We start from the raw sequence: 21,670 nt of genomic DNA, 5'->3' as shown, positions 1-21,670 counted from the left end.
GGCAATGGCAAAAAAACCTGTGGTATACTTGTGCTCTTATGCTAGAAACTATAACTGTACATACATGTCTGGATAACAGATCTCAATTTCAGTTACTGACAATTGTTTTTTCTCCGAGTAATACTGGCATCTCAGTATTGATGTGCTTTTTTTACTCAATGCTGCCTTTGGGAGGTGGATACTGCAGAAAACCATTCCTTGATAAACAACTTATTTTAAACTAAACCTGAAATGTTTCCTGCCTCCTGACTAATGCTTACTACCGGTTGTTTGATGAAGAAAGGAAAACTAGGTCTTGTGCTCGCTCTCCTTATTTTTGTTCGTTTTTAATGATACTTATCCAAGATTCTGTTTGGAAGAGTCACATTGCTCTGTCTCCCATGCTGTCAGTATGTATGCTCTTTCCTATGACAATGAGAAGTTTTAATTCAAATCTGTTTTTATTTTTTCTTCAATAATTACTTTCTGTATAAATTAATGTCATTAGCTGTTGCTGCAGTCTCATGTATTAACTTATTCCAAAGTGAAGAATTTGGGCAGGATAGGTTCCTAATGGACCTTCAGCTGCAATTTTTTTCTGCATCTGAAGCTAGACTTGCTATTGAAAATCCACTTTTCTTTTCACAGTTCTTCTTTCATCACCCATTTTTTTTTAATAGTAAAAAAACCAATATTGTAATTTCTGCAGATATCTGTGAGTTAACAATGATAAAAAACCCCATATTTTTATCATGAAGACAGCCTTCTAAGTATGAATAATTTTTAAGAAATAATGTTTCTCTAAGTATGGAGATTTTTCTGTTGCTGAAATGGAGCACTTTCATTTCAACAACTTCCTCAGAAACTAGAGGTAAATGTAGAGAAATTTACCTCCGAATTTCAAAAGTTTGAGTTTTGGGGCAGGAAAAGCAAGAGATAATGCAGCACTGAAGTTATTGTTGTAAAAGAGACAGGGAACATTATAATCACACAGCAGTTCGTTAACAAAGACATCTGAAAGATTTTTATTTTTTTTTTTAGCATTTTTTATAAGTAATCTTGGTAGTTATTTTTACTATCAGTACACTATAATAATCATAATCTGCAATACATGGATATAGTATTTCATCACAGAAGCGCAGATATATACTGGATTTCCACTGATATTTCCTTTTTTTTCAATTACAGCAAATTATATTTGGCGTTTTGGGGGAGACCAGAAGATTGGGGGACGGCTTTTTTTCTTACTTGAGAGAGAGAACAATATTTTCTTAAGAAAAGAGCTCTGTCTTCCTTTAGCTTGTTATGGAATGCAACTATGTAACTATATATACAATTGTTTTCTGTTGTGGTTTGTTTTAGCACTGTGTACTCAATCTGAATTCTTTTGTTATGTTCTTAAATATGACACTGATTTTCTTTCAAAAGAGTGCAGTAAAGTTACCATCAGAGAGTTTTGAAATGATGGTTTGTAATTTGGGAGTTGCATAAGTTATTCTTGTTATTTTCTTAGCATTTAAATTGGAAAATAATGAATGGCAAGCTAAGCTTCAGTTTATATCACAAAGCAATTTTTCATAAATATTACATCTACTGTGAGCTCACACATTTCCATATTTGTCACGTGATCTGGAGAAATTCCTGTCTCAGAAAACACAATGCAATTGGATCATGAAAGCCTAAAATATGTTAGAATTTCTTTAGCTGCTAATGAAATGTCTTCTTTTCAAAGCTGCTGAACAGGACAGATGACTTTTTAAACTAATTGTAATTCACTGAGGCACTCTATAATCTATAAGAAAGTTCACCTCTGCACTGTTCCTGTCCAGCTGTTGTCTCGAACAATTATCAGCAAGTTATTGTTCTGGTATGAGCCATGTCATGCTTGAAAGTAAGATGAAAAAAATTAATGAGGGTGCATGAATACTGGTTGATGAAGGTTAAGTAGATACAGTTACGCTTTCCGCATTCTTTACTGTGACTGTTGAGATTGAGGCGATGTACTCTAATGAGACCACACAAACGTGTGCTGATTGACAGCTCTTGATTTAGCAATGAAAAGTGTTGGCTGAAGCTGTATTTTGTTTCAGCCTAATATTCAGGTTGCTTGTGCATGTAAGGACCTTGATTTTAACTTACTTATGGAGCGTGTGTTATTGTGTTTTCATTATTCAATTGTGTACATCCGTTTTGTTGCTTTTATTAGGAATGGTGTATGCAACTTTTAGTGATGATTACAAGGGAATCATGCATCATTTAGTGGTTATAGCAAGGGAGTACTGAGGGGTTTTTATATTTATCTTTGCTGGGGGAAAAAAAGGCCTAGTACCTTTTCTGTAAGTTCATTTTAAAATTCACAAAGGACTTTGTGTTGTAGATTCATTAGTCCAATATCAATGGTATGCAGAAATATGGAACTGTTTTTCTACAAAATTATAAACAAAGATACAGAGATTTTTTGTTTTGTTTTGTTTTGGTTTTTTTTTTAAGGGCTGTGTGTGTCAGATTCAGCATATGAAAAGTAAATTATGCCACACGGTTGATAAAATTTTATTTCTTTTGAGAAGATGATAATTTTTCTAACCAAAGTAAATGTGATAGATTTAATCTCTGGACTGCAGTAGGATTGTATCTGTGCCAGTATTAATGAAAAATGGGATTATCTGCAGACGTGTAAGTTAAAGAGGAGGTGTTGAAGATCCAAAGAGGATGCATTGGACTAAGAGGCCCTTAGTAGATTTTCTGAAGCATCAGTTTTGGGAACAATTATGTATTAAATAGTCCTAATAGTCTGTCACACATGTTAAGAGACGGCTGAGCTTTCTGATGGCAGAGTTTGGAGTCATCCTCAAGTTGAAGGGGATTAGGATGTCAGAGGTGAGAAACTAGGTTAAGTAGTAGAAACACAAATTAAATTTGGGAACAAAGCCAGATACTTAAGTATAATTGGCAGTTTTGCTGTTACTTTTAAGTCCATCAATTCTCAAATAATTTGTTTTAGTTAAATGCATCTAAAGCCACCTCAAATTATTTGTACTACATGTATGATCTACAAAGTAAGAACCATAGGACTTGTACAAACCTTAACATGACATCACTGATCTGTATTTACTCAGAACTTTTGGCTTGTAACAAAGAAATTTCAATGTGTTCAATTCCTTGTTCTTACTGCTAAATGCTACTGTATTTCCCTAACTGGCATTTAACAGGATGCTACTATGTCCAAAGTGCCTGTGTCTGATGTTGGGGAATAGGGGTTGAAATACCGGGTTGGGAGGAATGCAAATTTCCAGATAGTAAAAGCAACTAGTAACCTTTATTATACACTTTGTAGCAGTCATTAAAATGTTTCTTATTATCTTTGTGGAGCCTTGCTGGCATCCATCTGCCAATACTTTATGAGACCTAAAGTAGCTGACTACTGCATACGAAGTTGCTGCCTACTGGTGGTGTTTAAGAAGGGAGAGTGTGAGTGCAAGGGTACCTGTGTCACCAGACGGCAGAAAACCTGGTAATAATAACCTGAGAAAGCAGCTGTCTGAAACGAAGTGACATTTCTACAGCCCATTCATATAAGAGCATTGAATAGAACTTGCCTTGCCTTGTGGTCAGGGTGTCAGAGCCTAAACAAAGAGGTGCTTATGCCTGAATTTTAACAGTGTGAACACAAACTTTAGGTTACCCCTAGAATCTATGATTTTTTTTTTTACTTTTTTTTTTTTTATTTGGGTTTATGTACACGCATGTATGTATGTATATGTATGTATCAGTTGTTTACACAGAAAGAAAAAACAAACACAGAAAAAGAGGTAAGCGAAGAAGAGCAGAACAAATCTGGGATTTCACAGAAGTGTTTCCAGTAGGGAAGCATTGTTGTTAATGTGTTTACAAGTCACGCTTTGTAATGTGACTTTCAGTTCTACTGTCCCAGACTCAAGACAGATTAAATCACAGATGCATAGAAGTTGCTGGTATGATCAGGTGAAGAGATTAAATGGATTTGAAATCTTTAATTAAGAAAAAGCAAAGATCGTGTTGTAGCACTGTTTTCTTATTCTTTTAGAAGAGCATTAGGAAGGGAAAATAACTGTTTAAACCAAGAGAAGCAGTATAAACTAGTCATGAATAAATTCAAACTGCAGATTTGTTCCAATCAACTGGATCAGAGAGGTTCAGGCACACTTTTCTTGTAAATGCATCTTTAAAGAAAAAGAGCTCAGTATTTTGAAGGTAGACTTAATAAAAAGATGAAACATATGCATGTTGTGCTCTCATATAGGAGTGACCTGGCCTTTGGACAATGGAAACTCCTAGTTTATATTTACTAGATGACACTATAGTTAGTATTACTGTTTCAAAAGTTTACAAGTAAGGGATAGACTTGCTTTCCTACATTTTCTCTCCTCTGTCCCCATATACCACACAAGGTAAATGTTTGTGAGCAGCAGGTGCAGCGATAGTGTGTCAGGAAGATGCTGGGCTGCAGATTGCAGGATGTGAAATCTCCAGTGATTTTGCTGTTTCTTGGCTTGCCTCCCAGTTGTCCCCGCTTCCAGGAACTGTGACAATGAGTAAGCAGTCTTGCTCTGGAGGTTCAAAGCCAAGTATTCGACCTGCAAGTTCACTGCTACTTTCAGGTTGCCATTCAGCATTCATCTTGGAGACTGAGAGATACTTCGGTGCCTGGTTATGTAGTGGTGTCTGATACCTTATGTTGGTAGAAGCAAACCATCCAGATCTCCAGGCATACTTCACGTTCTTTGGTGTAGTTCAAGGACAGGTGTGAGGAAGCGCTATTTATTACCTCTGATGTCCTCAGCCTCCCACTGCCTGTGTACATTTGCAGCCCCCTTTTGATGGTCTCATTCAGTTTCATTCAAGATGTTCCAGCTCCTCCCTAGTAATCCCAGTTTGCTGTTCTTTCCCTTCAGCCTTTCAGTTTGGAGTCCCACTTACTGCTGTTTCTTCCCATAGGTTAATGATCAGTCCTGTGTCAGGTTAGTACTGCCCCTGCCTTTTTGCTATGTGAGGCACTGACAGGGCTATGAGGTGACAGTGGTAGCTTTAGTAAGTTTTTTGTCCCTCTCATGTCAGGTCATTCATTCCTGCTCCTGCAGTCCCCAATCTCTTTTCCTGCCATGTCCTTTTTATTTGTGCGGTTGCTTGATGAGTGAGATTGAAAGCCTGATCCAGTGTATACCTGCTGGAAACATCTTGAGTTGCTTTACATTGAGATCAGAGGTTAATAAAAGAATTAAAAATAACATCAGGACACAGGGTACCCTTTGAAAAATCTGTGTTCAGTGACAGTACTTACAAAGCGTACTGTATAGCGCAATATGTGTTCTGCGATGAAATGATTTTTACATAATAACTAGTATAAATTATCTTTTTGTGAGTACCTTGAGGTATCATTCATCTGTAGGGGTATGCAGTAAAACGCTGATTTTGAGAACTGAGTGCTGGTAAGACTGTACAACACCACATGAATTTATGAAGTTAAATTAAAACCGTAGTTTAAAGGATGGATATGAGATTTTAATGGAATCATTTTTCTGTCAGAATATGTCTTCTATTCGGCTATAGATATAGATGGTACTTGTTAACTTTAAATCTTAACAATCACAAAGATCAAGTCAATTCTGAAAAAATATTTGTCTTATTAAGGTGCACCATTCTGAGAGAAACAACCTTTAAGTAAAAAGAAATGTTTAATTGAAAATGTGTAACTTCTGCTTACATTTTAATGTGGTATCAAATTGCATGGATTTGTTTTGTGCCTTATTTCAGTGACAGGTGAATCGGGTGCTGCTGGATGGGGGGTTCAAATCTCTTTCTTTTTTGACACAAGTGTTTGAGGCCACGCAGTGAACTGGGGCAGGGAACTAGCACAACTTAACACTGGCTTCTGGCAACCACTACACTGACAAAAGTATGCTAATCAGTGTAAAGCATCAGGAAAAAGGGTGGAACAGCCTCTTTCCAATGCAGTGCCAGCTTCTGCTCAGCTGGGACCACAGGATGATGATCTGTGAGCAACTGAGCAGATACCGCATCAGTTCTTTGATGCTGAAGGGAAGAGGCCTGACTGATGTCTCCTGCCCTGCTCCTGCTTACATGGTCTTTGGTACATGGTCTTGCCCATTCTGTTGCTCATTAGATTATTTCACAAGCTGATCGAACTTGCTACTTTGTTAGAAACCTACCCACAATTTTGGTTTTTTGCTTGGTCATTTTTCTGCCCTTTTGGTGCATTGAGAAAGGTTTTGAAGCAACCTCATTATTGTGTTGGCTTTTTCAGAAATTGCAGGAATAGGCAGCCATGAGAAAAGCTGTGTGTGTGGAGACAAATGGACTCTCTTCTTTTATGAGCAGTCCTCTGCTATGTCTGCATACTGTGATTTGTGGAATGATGATACTATAGCCTAAGTATTTCATTTGGTGATTTGTGTAGTTTTCTTAGTACAAACTAATGCTCGTTTTTTTTCCTTCTATGTAGACACTTACACATTTGAAGCAAATATTTATTTTTAAATGGGTGGGAAGAATTACATGAGTCAAATAATATTTTAGAACAAAAAAATCTGTGGTTAAGATAGCATCTTTTTCCTAGTGTCTGATGGTCTACTTTTTTAGATTTAGTGAGATACGTTTAACATAGCTTAGATAGGAAAACAGTCCATCTTTCTCAGCGTAAAACCTGTGTTTGTGTATTTTAATCAAAAGACTTCTTAGTTGATGTACACTGAACAGACTATTTCACTTCTGTTACATAAAATACCTTGTTCATTAGCAAGATTTTAAATCTCAAAATAGATGCTGTCTTTCAGCTTTTTCTGTCATTCATTGCTATCTGAACAATACATGCATTCCATATTTACGAAAAGGTATTTTGACTGCAAATATGTAGTGAACTTCTTGAGTACTCCACCAGAACTCTCTAGCGATGTAATCCTCTGAATTTTTTTCATCGTTTAGAATGGAATAGTGCATGACTTTAAAGACTGGCACTAGTACAAAGACGGGAATTCATTTATGTCCTGTATATACCACATAAAACCAAGACAAAAAAGAGATATGTACTTTTTTGTGTGCATAAATGTATCTATTATGTCTTAACTGGTAAGCAGTAATGTATGTAATATGTATAATAGCAATAATATATCAGATGAACTCTGTCTAAACCTCTGAGGGCAGATGAGTCATTTGAAAGTAATGGAATCAATGGTCGTTGCATGCTGTCATTATTTATATCTGAAGTCAGTCTATTTTTTTTCTATTTTGAAAAGTATTCTGATTTGTCTTTCCTTTGTACTTCACGGTATATGTGTGAAGCACAGTTACAAGTTTTCATGCTAATTAAATCAATTTAGTGAATAATTGAGGTTCTTTTTCAGTGATGATTTTGCAGACTAGTGTATGTTTTGATAAGTTTTTTTAAGAATTGCAAATTTATGGGGAGGAGGAAGCTTTAAGCAGGAAATGGAGGACAATTCCACTAAATCTTTAGTTGTCGTACTCTGTTTTACAAAGATTTTTCTTCTGGTCTGCTTAAAGGGAACCGTAGTCATCAAATCAATCTTGTTTAAGTGTGTGCTTTTGAATTAAGAACCTAACTTGGATGAAAGTGGTGGTTGTATGAGAAACTGAAGATGCAAAAACTTGAACTGGTTTATCTCTGGTCCAGACTTTCCATCTTTGAAACTCAACTATATTAAAACTCTCATATTTTAAAATGAAAATATAGATTATCACAAAGCAACTTGACGTTGTAGTCAATTAAAGTACAAATGGGAAAAATATATTTTACCTAGTCTTGTAAATAAAAAATGATAAATAGTTCTAACAATTTGAAAAATTGCACAGTAGGGAGATCTAAAATTAGCTTGTACCTTGAAATAAATATAAGTGTTTGTCTGACTTTTAGAAGCTATTTAGTGAATTTGAAAGAGTTTTGAGATCAAGCATAGTAATGAATTGTTCATTAGAAGATTAAAAAAACCAAACTACTACTCTGGTAAACAACAACAGAGCATAGTGTGTGAAATACAAATACTACAGCATATTAATGATATTTAACATAGGAGTCTGTAAGCAGCATAAGCCACATCTTGGAGTGTCTCTCATTCAGAATTTACTTCAGAGTGTATACTTGTATTTAAATTTCAGGGATTTCAATGTGTTTCAAATGGTGTTCTGCTTCTTACTGCTTTGCTGAGTTAGAGCTCAGGTGTTAAAATTTTCCTACAAGTGATTTTTGATCATGGGTGAAGACTTAATAAAAACAGAGTACAAAAGTCGGTCTTACTGCTTCTTATCTGTCTTCCAAGGGGGCAGAGGGTAAAGTTTGAGTAACACCCCTTTTCTGCTTCCAAATGCCAAAGCTTAAAATTATTATTATTTTTTTTTAATCCAATAGTGAATTTGCCTCCAAACTGGTCTTTGTTGGGAAGGGAACAGTGCATTGGAGAGTGAATCCCAACTTGCATGGTCAGTAGAGGAAGTTTTAGATTAGGTCGATAAAGTGGACAGTAACAGATTGCTAAGACCAGCTGGTATTCACCCTGGACTTCTGAGGGAATTGAAGGATGAAACAGCTGAGCTATGAACTGTGCTGTGTAAACTGTTATTTGAGTCTATGCCAGGATCAGAGGAAAGGAAGCAAGGTGACTAATGTGATGACAGATTTTAAAACAATTTCTGGGGTTTAAGGATCTATAATCAGCAAAGTTGATACCTGTGGTGCATATTGTAGATAATCATTAATAAAGGGTAGAATTAGTTACTGTTTTAATAAATTACTAATATACTGGCAAGACCTTTTTGTCTCAGTAATGGCTGAAAGCAAATGGGATTTTGGGAATTGTTAGGAAAGGAAACCAAAATAACAATTAAAATAAGTGTCACTGTGCAAGTTCAAGCTGTGCTCACATCCTGCATACTTTGTGTGGTTTTTTTTCCTCTTACTAATAAAAGATATAGAAAAGGTACAGCAAAAATGAGGAAGGTTATCAAAACACATAAAGGAGGTCTTTCTTTGTACAATGCATAATTAAGAATGGGAACTCTGTGTTGAAGAACTTCATTAACATCAAAACATTTCTAGGTGTAAAAATCAATTACAAAAAAGCATGGAAGAACAATCTATCGAGGGTTATTAAATGGAAAGATTTTGCTCTGGAATTGGACAGCCTCTGAAAGGCAAATATATGGAGATGTGCAAGCACGTGTATGCTTGACTTGGTGTTTCACTTTTTCCTGGGCATCTTATTGATCCCTGGAAGAGGTTGAATTTTGATCCAACAGGGCATAGTTTTTATTGAAGAGGTTTCTGGAGGCAGCAGTTTAGTTATGATTCCAACTGCTTTTTAACTGGATCTTGCTCCTTCTGTTGCCTTATCCCACCTAACTTGACCTTGCTCCTTATCCAATCCTTTTGTTGGTTATCTACCTTCTTTCAAATACTGAACCCCCCAAAGTAGAATTAAACAGTTGTCATTCAGTTTCACAGGATAAGGAGCATTATTGTGCTTCTTGGATCACCTGTGCTCACCTTGGGTGCACATGCACCCAGGTCCTGTTAGTCTGCTTTTAATACCTTCTGTCAAGTGATGGATCAGCCTTGTGAGCCCAAGCAGCTAAGTCTTGATGGTAGGAAAATATCTTAAAATCAGGAGGTCTGAAAATTGCAGAATTATATGTCCACTGGATTCTAAACGGCTTGACTGCTAGGAACATTGTATGTTTTGCTTTTATCTCTTGAGCAAACTTCATTATAGCAGAGAAAGCTCATCTTGTTCCCCCCCTTTTTTTCCCATCCCAGGAAAATTAGTGAAGTTTTCAGTCCTTCCAGGAGTTGAATCAATCTTGGCTAAAACTTTCAGTTCTAGTGTGGAGCCACACAGGTGTTCAGATTGTAACTAAGAAAAAGATTCTTCTGATTTGTATATGCCATATTTCTGAGAGTATTTTAGATAGTTGCTTCTTCAGAAATAGGATTTTGTAGATTATTTTTTGTTCTTCAGAATTTTATCAGTTGCTATTAAAAACATGACAGCTTAATGTCTTTAATTTCTGAAAGAACTAACATTATTTAGAAACTATTTAGCTAGTACATTAACAGTTTTTCAAAGTAAATGAAGACAGTATCTGTACTTTAAAAAACGTAGTGATGTAGTTTAGCTACTTGGCTAATTTTCCAAAAGCTGTACTCTTTAACTGTGAACTCCTGTGTTCCTTGTTATGAAAAGGGGCGAAAAGGTGGAAGTACAAACACAAGTCCATTTTACTTTGTGCAAGTAAGGACCTTATATGTCCATCTTAACTACCTTGCACTGTACTTCAATGGGCAGTAAGCATGTACTGGCAAATATCAAGTTTCTAAGCTGAAGTACTTACTTTTATGCATTTAATGTGATGTACACACAGAAGGTTAAAGACTGTATTAAGTAATATAAAAGGTGCTAAAACCATTTGAAAAGATGTTACGATTTTAAAAAAAATTTTTACAGAGCAATAAGAAAATTTACATATTACTCTCCAACTCTTGTACTTATTATATATGCTTCAGTTGCTCTCTCATGCAGATTATATAGTTATACAAGTTTAATAGGGTGAACGTTTTGTGGTAAATTAAAATATTGAAAAAATAAGCTGATTCATAGAGAAGCTTTGTGTGAAAGTATCTATAAAGTCAGTCATTGGATATATTTAATAGCTGGTTGTAACGGCCTAAGTTACTTTTTCTGTGTTACCTTGCAATAGCCTGGCAAAGATAAAATGCCTGATTATATTTGTATCTTTGCTGTTGTCAATGATGCCAGTTCTTATGTACCCTTGAGTAATTATTTGTGGTAAAATGTTCTATTATGAATGAGATCATGATTCATAAGTTGAAGTTATCATGAAACACGACTGAGTTGTCATGATGTATACATGAATTTGGGTTGGACTAGTTGATCTCCAGAGGTCCTTTCCAACACTAACCATGCTGTGATTCTCTAATAAAGCCAATTCAACAGCAACATTGTCAATATAGGAGCAAAATTGCACATGTGCAGGACCGAACAGTTTTGAGGGAGCTATGAAGTAACAATCTATTACAAACTGCTCAGAGAACAAATGGTAGAACTTAAGAAATATTCACTGTTGTAGCAACTGCCATTCCAAAGATATGCATTACTGATGAATAGAAATTGTCAGAAAGGATGGAGGCCTGAATAAACAGAAACACTGGATACATTGGCAGCTTTGCATTATATTTTCCACATATCTATTGTAGTGAACATGAAGAAGAATAGCAAGTACCCATACTTTTTAGGAGTTTGCACTCCAACTTCATGTAAAGCGATGGAAACATTTTCAGTTTCAAAGCTGACAGATAAAACTGTGAACATTATTTATATTACTACCGTAGTTAATAACCTCATTCTGATTTTTCTAGTTTTAGATATACGTAGATGTAAAATAAGATGGAGTGTGAAAGTTGTTTTTTATAGTACTTGAAAAATAGTCTGTACCCCATAAAGGGGCTAGATTAGGCTATTAGGAGTAATGAACAGTTCCTGAGAGTTGCATTTGTGTTGATACAACTTTAAGTTGGTCGCTCTGTTTGGAAAGAAGAATATTTACCAGCTTCCTGGCCTCTCAGCCCTCAGTTGTTCTTCCTACTGTTGTGGGTCGTGCCCAGTACCCTCATTTTAGCCTTATTTTAATTAAAAATCAAATAAGTGTCTTAAGTGATATTGCAGAATGATTTAGATCTAGTTCATAATTTCATTGTTATTTTGAAGCAGATTTTCACAAATAACTTTGCTGGTGAACTCTGCAATTCAGTATGGAATCTGCACCTGTGTAGCATCAGCATCTAGGAAACAGGCTTGTTGGTGTCCTTTTTTGGAGACTAAACTTTTATTTGCCGCTTTGCATGTTGTATTGTGGGACAGTAGTTGTGGAGCTGTTAAGACAATCCAAGTCTTCAAAAGACTGTGTTATGTCAGTCAAAAGATAAGTATTTTTTGTCAGGCCTTTGATTTCAACACTGATGAGGACATACCTGGAGTTCTGTCCCCCATTCAGGGCTCACCTGTAAAAGAGACATGGACATAGTGGGCAAACTCCAACAAAGGGTCATGAAGATGATGAAGGGACATGAGCATCTGTTTTATGAGGAAAGGCTGAGAGAGCTGGAACTGTTTACTATGGAGAAGATAAAGCTCAGAGAAGGATCTTCTCCATGTCTCCCTTCACCTGAAGGGAGAGTGCAAAGTGGATGGACCGAGCACTTTTCAGTGGTGCCCAGTGACAGGACCAAAGGCAATGGGCACAATCTGAAACACAGGAAGTTCCCCCTGAACATCAGGAAGCGCTTTTTTTCTGTGAGAGTGACTGAGCAGTGGCACAAGTTGTCCAGAGAGGTTGTGGACTCTCCCTCCATCCTTGAAGATATTCAGAAGCCACCTGAACACAGTCCTAGGCACCTAGCTCTAGGTGGCCCTGTTTGAGTGAGGGGTTGAACTGGGTGACTTTCAGAGATCCCTTCCAAACTCAGTCATTCTGTGATTTATAGCAAGCTATTCCACATTTTTGCTTTGAATAACTGAGAACTTTCGCAGCATCTGTTATTTAGCTACAACTTCATCTTCTATTAAACGTCTATTCCTTTGATTCCATAAAAGTTTTTGGAGATGAAGAATGCAGGTCTTTCAGTTGAATATCCTACTATATGGGGCACAAGCTGTCATTTACTTCTAAGGGATAGACTTTTAAACAGATGAGGTAGGCATCTAGTTTCATAAAGAGAACTGGTATGGTCACATCCTTTGAGCCTGTGACCCCAGGCTTGTTCTTCCATTTTTCAGTGAAGATAGAATGCAAGATGATTGTTGCCTTAGCTAAAAGGTTAGGAAGGGTACAAGGTCTTGTATAGTTTTCCGTACACTGTGTTACTTAGTGACAAATTAACTCCACTGAGTATTCTGTAGATTTCTGTGTAATGTAGTTTTCAAGTTTCATCTGCATTAGGAATTCAGACCTTTTAAAAGAAATATTCAGATCTGCATGTTCCTTTTGAAGCCTGTATTTCAAAAGTATTTTGTTTTTATTCGGTAAGATGATGTATTTTAGATAAAAAAAAAAAAAGCCTTTAGAATACAGATGCACAGACATGGATTTTCTTACACAAAGATAACGAGTGGAAGAGCAAGTCAAGACCTGTGGCAGAAATTGAAATAGTGGATAGCAGTTCTTGACTGTACAGATTCTTTCAGTGGTACATACTAAGACTGTTATGTTTTTGTAGAACTGCGGAGCAGCTATGTGAGATTCAATCCACATTTCCATGAAATGCTGTTCTGCAGGCTTCCAACTGTGATGTTATATTTGTAAAACAGTCCTGTCACCACTCCTGTCAGGAGTCTGATTTCAGCCAGATAATTACCACAGGTGGAGGTAGTTGACTACAGTTGAATTAGTATACGGACACATGTTTGAAGGAGACATTAAAAGCAATCTTTCCAATAGCTAAAACTCCTTTGAGGTTTTGTCCGTCTGTACACTGGCAACCACATCTGTTAGTTTTAGAGTCATGTTAATGAGGATGTGGGATTTTGGAGAAAAGAGGAACTGTGAAGAAAAGAGGAACTGGAGAAAATTCAACTGTGAGTTGAATTCCGCATGTTTCGAAGTGCTCTAGCACTTTGTTTTCCAGCCTGAGAGGGTAGAGCTAGAGCATCAGATCAGGTACTACTGACTAAAAATTTATCCAGTTCAGATGCTGGGCCCACGTGTATGCCCCCAGTGAGACAGATGTAACATATCGACAGAACTTAAAGATGTGTGGTTCTTGATATGTAGCATTACTTTCCAGTTGTATAATACCTGAAATAAGACATTTTATTTTGAAAAAGTTAATGGTCTAGTATGATGGTCCAGCTTTGGAGACATGAGAGCTGTCTGTGGATTTTGAGGTCCCCTGGTTTGATTCTTGTCTCATTAGCACGACAACATCTTGCATCTTTTTCCCTTGATGGTCACCTCCTTTCTGCAGCAGCTGCCCACTCTTGCTGGGCTGCTTTCTCTTTGCCAGTGTAAGCAAATGTTTCCTATTTTCTGTCCTCTGTATACTTTCCTCCCTGCTCCAGTGCCCTCCCCAAATGAAAATCTAATTGCTTATTTTATTTGATTTCTTCGTATTTACTTCACCTGTTCACATCTTTCTATTAATATTTTTTTCTTCCGCCCCCCCTCTCCCAATGGGATTTTTTCCCTTTTTTCTTGATGGAAATAGATAATGGTTTTGTCTCTTGGTGGTGCTTGTTTGCTTTGTTTGTTTGTTTTTGTTTGTTTACTTTTTGTTTTTTGTTTGTTTGCTTTTTGTTTTTTGTTATTTTGGTTTGGTTCTGGTTTTTTTTCATTTTTTCTCCCTCCCTTTCTCCCTTATACGTTAATAAGCAAGTGAGGTAAAAATGTCTGCAGGTGCCTAGGGGGTATCAGAGTTTTCACTGGCAAGCGTAACATTTCCAATAGGGAAGACAAGTAATATGTATCCTCTGCTTCTTATTGCTGCCAACTATGTAAGGATGTGACCTGAATTCTCCTGAAGATGTTCCACGTAAGTTTGCAGCAATTTAGTTTGTTGTGTAGTTGTATAACTTTGCATACAATTCCTGCATAAGTAACTAGGGTAAATGTGTTCTATGCTTATACATTTTTTCTGTAGGGTTACAATGCCACAAGTTTTGCTGTATCATTGTGCATAACCACCCCCTGTTTTGACTGTTTTCAGCATGTAGCCAATAAGAAATCTGAGAGGTCCATTGAGGTGTGTAACTGCAAGAGAAAACAGTAGCATGATGTTGAGATTTTTAGCCCCTGACATGCCCTTCTGGGTTCTGTAGGGGCTCTTCTTAAAGCATAACCAGATAAAAGTGAAGCTTTAGTGTTAGCCTCCTTTTTATCCAGTAGCTCAAATGCCATTCTCTTCCTTTTGAGCATGGGATATTGAGTTATCACGTTGATGGTTATAACCTACTTCTTTTGCTTTCACCTGCATAATAAGCACTGTGTCGTTTTTCCTGGGACAGGAGAATGGTAACCTTTCTGTTAAATCTGTGCTAAAAGAAATTCTGGGCCAACTGGTTGCTGTGGGTAGGCTGGGGAGAAAAAGAAAAGAGGAGGACTGCGGCTTTGTAACCCATTTATAAAAGGATATAAAGCTACTGGAGAGTATCCAGAACAGGGCTACGAAGTTGGTGAAGGGTTTGGAGAGGAGACCATAAGAGGAGCAGCTAAAGTCACTTGGTGTGTTCAGCCTGGAGGAGACCTCGTGGCAGCTACAGCTTCCTCACAAGGGGAGGAGGAGGGGCAGGTACTGATCTCTTGTCTCTGGTGACCAATGACAGAACCTGAAGGAATGGCAGGAAGATGTGCCAGGGGAGGTTTAGGTTGGACATTAGGAAAAGGTTCTTCCCCCAGAGGGTGGTGGAGCACTGGAACAGGCTCCCCAGGGAGGTGTCACGGCCCCGAGCCTGACAGTGTTCAAGAAGAGACTGAACAACACCCTCAGACACATGGTGTGAACTATCAGGTTGTCATATGCAGGGACAGGAGTTGGACTTGATGATCCTTGTGGGTTCCTTCCAACTCAGGATATTCTGTGATTTACTGGAACCCTGGGTATCAGTCTGGCTTGCAAGGACTGCTTTAAGCCTTAGCTCAGTAATTTCATTTTTCAGAATACCACGTTCTTTTTTGCACTCTGTCATGTCCTCAAGTGGATCATCATGCTGCCTGCCTGGTGTAGAGTATAAGAAGTGATTTAGAAGATGATTCAAATTTGTGTCTCAACCAACTCCAAAGGGAATAGAATAGGGAATAGAATCTAGTCCCTTCAGTCACTGTGTGAAGTCTTTTAGTTCTTATGTCTTTGGTAGTATCCCAGACAACAAAGCTCAAAGACCTCAAGAGGTCATTTAGTCTGTGTCCCAAACCTAGGCGAAACTTATTGTGCTTAGGAAAACATTTTTAAGAATGACATAGCTCTCAAAGCTTAAAATTGACAGAAGTCATTTCAGCTTAGGGAAATCCTCTTGATAATTCATGTTACATCTAGTTTTCTCAGGAATCATCAGTGAGCTAGAAATGTTAATCCTGTGTCTGCCTGACAAGACCTCTCATCTATATCCATCTCCTTCAGAAGTCAGTAGCATATACGTTTATACATATATATACATACCTTATACCTTTATTACAGCATTCTACCCTACTCTCAAATATTTGAAGCACGTATAACTTAATTTGGAACAATCATGCTGTAAAAGCATGGAAACTTATTTCATTTGTGAGAGAGTATAGATAATCAGATAAACAATAGTAATACATAGGGTGAATAACATTTGATGGTGAAGATTTGTGCTGGGAGAGGAAAAAAAGAGGAAAAAAAAAAAAAAGAAAATAAATAAGGACAACCAAGTTGGATTTAAGGAAAGATTTGTGTGGTTTTGGTATTTTCATTTGTTTGCATAATAATTGGAATGCTTCCTACTAATACATTATCATGCCTATGCAGTTATTTTAAGTGAAATTCTTATGACAATGTGCGAATAATGAGAAATAAATTCAGCTTATATAATGCATTTCGGAGATCCTATTTTATGAATTATTTTCTGAAAAGAAAGAATAAACCAAAATTTCCAGCAGTGTTAATGTATGTTTATACAATCACTTTGTGGTATTTTATAATATGGTGGTTACATCATATGTTTAGAAATATATATTTTTGGAGGAGATAAGAAAATAGGTATACACTCATTTATATCATAAGGTAATATTAAGTTTTTAATGATTCGGTCGCCTTTGATAATTTTGGTGCATGTATTTAGACAAAAGCTGTCACAATAATACTTAAAATTTGGGTTAGTTCTTTATTGCTTATTTCTGAGGCATATTGACATATCTTCTTTAAGATTTGTTATTGGTAAAATCCAGTTCAGAATGGTGACCTGGCCAGGCTGACTGAAGTATGTTGCATAGTATTTTAAATATGACTTTCATGACCTTTAGACCATTTGTACAATTACCATTAACATCTTTATTCAGTTTCTATTAAAAAAAAATATATATTTTTCTAGAAGGCTGACAAGCTGAAAAATTTGACTGAAGAGCAATAATTTTGTGAATACAAGGAATAAATGCAAAACCTCTGTATTTTTTTGTCTGTATATTCTATGATATGTTCTTTGTGAACTGTGTTTGATAGCAAATATGTTTTCTGAATTCATTAATGTTTACTCTAAATATTAAGAGTAAACAGTGAGTGTATTTGTGTTTACTTTGGCAGTAAAAAAAGAGGAGGAGGACTTTGAAGAAAAGAAATCCATTAAGAAACGAATCAAAGAATTAAAAGTTTTGGACCCAAAGATTGCACAGAATCTGTGTAAGTAGAGTCTGGTTTTATGACGAAGTAACGTTGTCTAGATGTTCCATAAAAATGTCTTTCTCTTTTGTCTGGCTGCCTGGTAACCACTTTTTGTTTAAAGCGTGTGAGAATGTGTGCACATTGGTGTTAAACCCAGACATTAGAGCTGATACAACTGAAACACATTCCAAAATACCCAGAAAACAGTTAAAGGTTTTCCCTTGTTTAAGACTGAAATTATTATCTTTTGTATACATCGAAGTACAAGCATACAGCTATATATCTAATTATCTATCTATATTTTCAACATATGCATCAAGCAATACTGCCTGTCCCACTACGCCCCCCATGCTCCCCTAGCAAAACAACAATAATGTCTACAAGAAGTGTGGCCATCTCTTATGTACTTTCTAGAAATAAGGCAATAATCACTACTATGTGCTAGTATGCAAATAAAGATTATGAAGTTTTGGTGGAGAGGAGTGCTGTAAGGAATAGGTTTCTAAATGCCAGCACAGATAAAATAGGAAACGAATGGATGTAGTGAATGAATAAACAGTGTTTATAAGAACATTTTGTTTTTTAATTGTTTATATGGGTTATGTTTCTCATGATGCTTTTTTTTTAAGAGAAAGCTCTTACAAGACCATGGAAAAAAGTCTAATTGTCACTTCAGCATAAAATACTGTAACAGCAAAGATTATCCTGCAGAGTAGACTTGTCACTGTCCGCTTCTGGAGGTTTTCTGTGATGCTCGATGTTTTGCATAACGAATGGATGGAGGGGGCTGGAATTACAGAACAGTAATTAAAAATACATTTAATTTTTAATTTTTTTTATCTGTATTACTTTGCATAGTCTTTATTAACCTGTAAATGCTGTAGGCTGTTTAACTTGTGTTTTGTAAGTAGAAAAAGTTTGTTGTCTTTCTTCATTATGTGTGGAATCTTTGTTTTAGCAATTTTCCTTGGCTCTTTCCGAGTGCCTTATGAGGAAATCAAAATGATGATATTGGAAGTAGATGAAACACAGCTATCAGAGTCCATGATTCAGGTAAGGAAAAAGACACTTTGAATCCAAATATTTCAGGGTAAGCCTCTCATTAAATAGAAACTTGTAGCTAAAAAGCCAAAACATTAATAAGTTCTCACATTCTGCTGTTTCTTGTCCTCAGACATGCTATTCTGTTCCTTCACTTCTCTCTAGGGATGCAGCTTCTGCTGGCGATCAAAGCTCCCTTGTCTTCTGACTTGAACTGACTCTGGGGCCCCTCTTTTCTCAACTGGGCAGAAAATTCAGAAGTTCACAGTTATGGCCTAAGCAAACATAGTTACATATGCTAAGTGGGTTGTGCTAAGCAAGTTCTATAAGAAGCAGTATACCACATAGGTTAATAAGCTGAGGCCTGGACATAGACTAAGACAGTCTCTATTTCCTAATGCATTAAGGCTCTTTGATATTCAAATGTGTGACTCATACTGTAACACTCAGCAATTTGTATGCGAAGGTCAAAACAAGGCAAATCTATATTCGTACACTTTGCTTGCAAAATAAATTTCCACAGTATTGGAATGTCAAAATAAGGTCCTAGTGAGGAGACTCTGCAATGTTTAGCATGCTCCTTTCCTTTCCGCATGCATTTTGGCCCTCACTTCTTCAAGCTTGGATTTCTAACATCTTTAAACTCTGTTGATCTAGTTAGACCTCACTTTCCTTTAAAAGGAGCTTGTCTACTGATTAATTTATTGATTTGAAGAATGTTTCTCTTAAGAAATTTTTGAAGGATCAAACATGAGCCATCATCTTCAGTGACAGTGCATATAATTGTGGTATAGGCCTCTATTTCATTCAATGATACAGTTAATACTGGCACAGAAACTATTATTAATACTTTAAGGTTATTAAGATGAACAGAGCAGTTTATACCTCTAAGCTGTTTGTTTATTCTAGTTTACATTTAGGTCGCTTTTCTTTTTAAAGGTTTTCTTCATGCTCAAAAGAAGCATGATGTGTATCTTTGTTTTTTTTGGAATAAAACTAGAAATGGTCTAAAATAGCATGAAAAGCTGAGAGATGGAACATGCTATGCTGTTACGTTCAGCTTCAACTCTGTCTCAGATAGTCCATGCTTGCTCTGGGACTCTCTCATGCTATTAGACCTTACCACTGTTTTTCAACAGTTGGAATTTAGTCTGTTAGTAAAATTAGGTCCTCAGCAATATAATGAAGCAGCCTGTTGCTTGTATATCACAAAAGCTATTTACTTGCATTGTAATAAAACAGATTTTGACTGAACTGAAATGTCTGCCTTTTCCATCAAGTAATGGGGAAATGCTAGAATTAGCCTTTCTGATCCTTTCTTGAAATATGCTACTGTCTTCAGGGCAGAGTGTTGTCTTTGAAGTGTGTGGTAATGATGGGTGTGTAATGCCATTTGCCTGCAATAATTCAAGCAACATAGAATTCAAGATTTTTAAAGCCTATTTTACTTTTCTTGATAGAATTTAATAAAACATCTTCCTGAACAAGAACAGCTGAATGCATTGTCCAAGTTCAAGAATGAGTATAATAACTTGTCTGAGCCGGAGCAGTTTGGAGTTGTGGTGAGTTCTGTTTTGTTACCATTTTTGTCCTTTCCTGGAAAGCAGTTTTAATATATTATAGAAACAATACCAGCTGCTTCTTCCTAAATGTGAGAGGGTTCCAGACTGGGAGAAGAGTACAAGTGCTGCCTTTTAATCTGACTTTTAGTGGGCATATCCATGGATGTGAAAGGCCTGAATGTTGGAATATTACAGCTGGAATCGTGTGGGATTGTCTTTCTTTAAAAAGCTGATTTAGTTTACCAATCCCCCTTCCTGCGTCACAAAAAAACCCAAACAACCAACCAAATCAAGACCAACAAAAACACACCACAAAAATACCCAAAGCCAACCAAACATAAACCACAACCCGCGCCCCCCCCAAAAAAAAGAAACAACAAAAAGAACAGAACCCATCACCACCAACAACAAAAAACACAAACAAAAACCCAACCCAAAACCCAAACCAACACTGGTATTTTCTGCGCCAAAGTTTCACTGGGAGATACAGAGTTTTGGTTTTGAATTTCTATAGCTAAAAGACATTTGCTTTAATTTTGTTTGAATGTTAACTTTTTGAGTGAAGTTTTCTACACTGATCTTTTTCTTTCTGTTCTCCATGTAAATGAGAAGAAAATACTGTAGTTATCACCATGTTAATGTATTCTTTCTCCTTCTTTCTCTATTTCATAGTATGTTCTGTCATGAGTACTTGTAGTCACTTTTTCCATTCCCGCGGGTAAATACACTTCTCATATCTCTCAGGTTGAATTAACAAAGGAGGAAAGGAAGAGATAAAAGAAAATACTGCTAGTTCCCTGCTGGCAGTTGATGCTTTTTGCAGAAATATAGTTTGGATAAAATTTCTATATAGCACGTAATTCATAATTGGTTTCATCCAGACAAACACAGAATAAGGCTATTTCTTTTCCTAGGTGCATATACCTATATAAGTCTTTCATTTTTCTTGTCCACTTCTAGTGTTTCAAGCTAAGATGGTCATTGTTAGCTTCATCTGGGAGGATTTCCCTGTTGGGAGTTGTATCTGTGGGCTTCAGGAAAAGGAGTCTTTGTAAGAGTAGGCAATTGCTGTTGATAGTTTTCTGTGCGGATATCAAATACCTGTAGTAAATATTGGAACAGCTGGAGTACAGGTATGGAATATAAGAGCAGTGGTCAGTATTCTGAGTCAGCTGAAGAACATTGGTCTGATCAGGAAACACCACCATGCTGAATTGGTGCCAGTTGCAGATGTGACACAGTCTTCTTTGAGTATCAAACAAACAAACAAAAACAATAATAAAAAAAACCCAAGCCAACCAACCAAACACACAAAAATCCAGCCTAGTTCTGAAGTCATGCTTTTGCTGAAAGCTGTTGCTGCTGTTCATTTTTGATCCATGTTTAACAGTCATCGTACATCTAATGTAGTGCTGGTGTTGGCAGTCTTGGGAGTCTTCTAACTGCAGAAAAGAAAGAGGAAGAACACCACTGTTTTTAATGCTTTTATTTATTTCCAAGATTTTAATACATGATTTTCTGTTTGAAGCCAAATTATCAATTTCCCTTGGTCCAAATTGCCTAGTTAAAAAGCTAATACATTTTTTTTGTGTTTTATTTCTTGTTGAGATTTTATCAGACATTCAAGGCATCTATTTATAATTCATCTCGTTCTGAACCTTACTTTATTTGA

The 21,670-nt window shown here is 36.5% G+C and overlaps 1 protein-coding gene across 1 annotated transcript in view; it reads left to right on the top strand.

Annotated features, from left to right (window-relative positions):
* The window catches only part of DIAPH3 (diaphanous related formin 3), a 221,911-nt gene that overhangs the window by 79,421 nt on the left and 120,820 nt on the right, over positions 1–21,670 (top strand). Inside the window, exons 18-20 of the mRNA XM_065055221.1 lie at positions 17,318–17,413; positions 18,354–18,448; positions 19,897–19,998. Coding sequence (XP_064911293.1) covers positions 17,318–17,413; positions 18,354–18,448; positions 19,897–19,998 — 293 coding nt within the window. The remainder of the gene's footprint in view (positions 1–17,317; positions 17,414–18,353; positions 18,449–19,896; positions 19,999–21,670) is intronic.

This window comes from Columba livia, chromosome 1 (genome assembly GCF_036013475.1).
Source record: "Columba livia isolate bColLiv1 breed racing homer chromosome 1, bColLiv1.pat.W.v2, whole genome shotgun sequence".
NCBI lineage: Eukaryota > Metazoa > Chordata > Aves > Columbiformes > Columbidae > Columba > Columba livia.
This window is presented reverse-complemented; position numbering and strand designations above follow the sequence as displayed.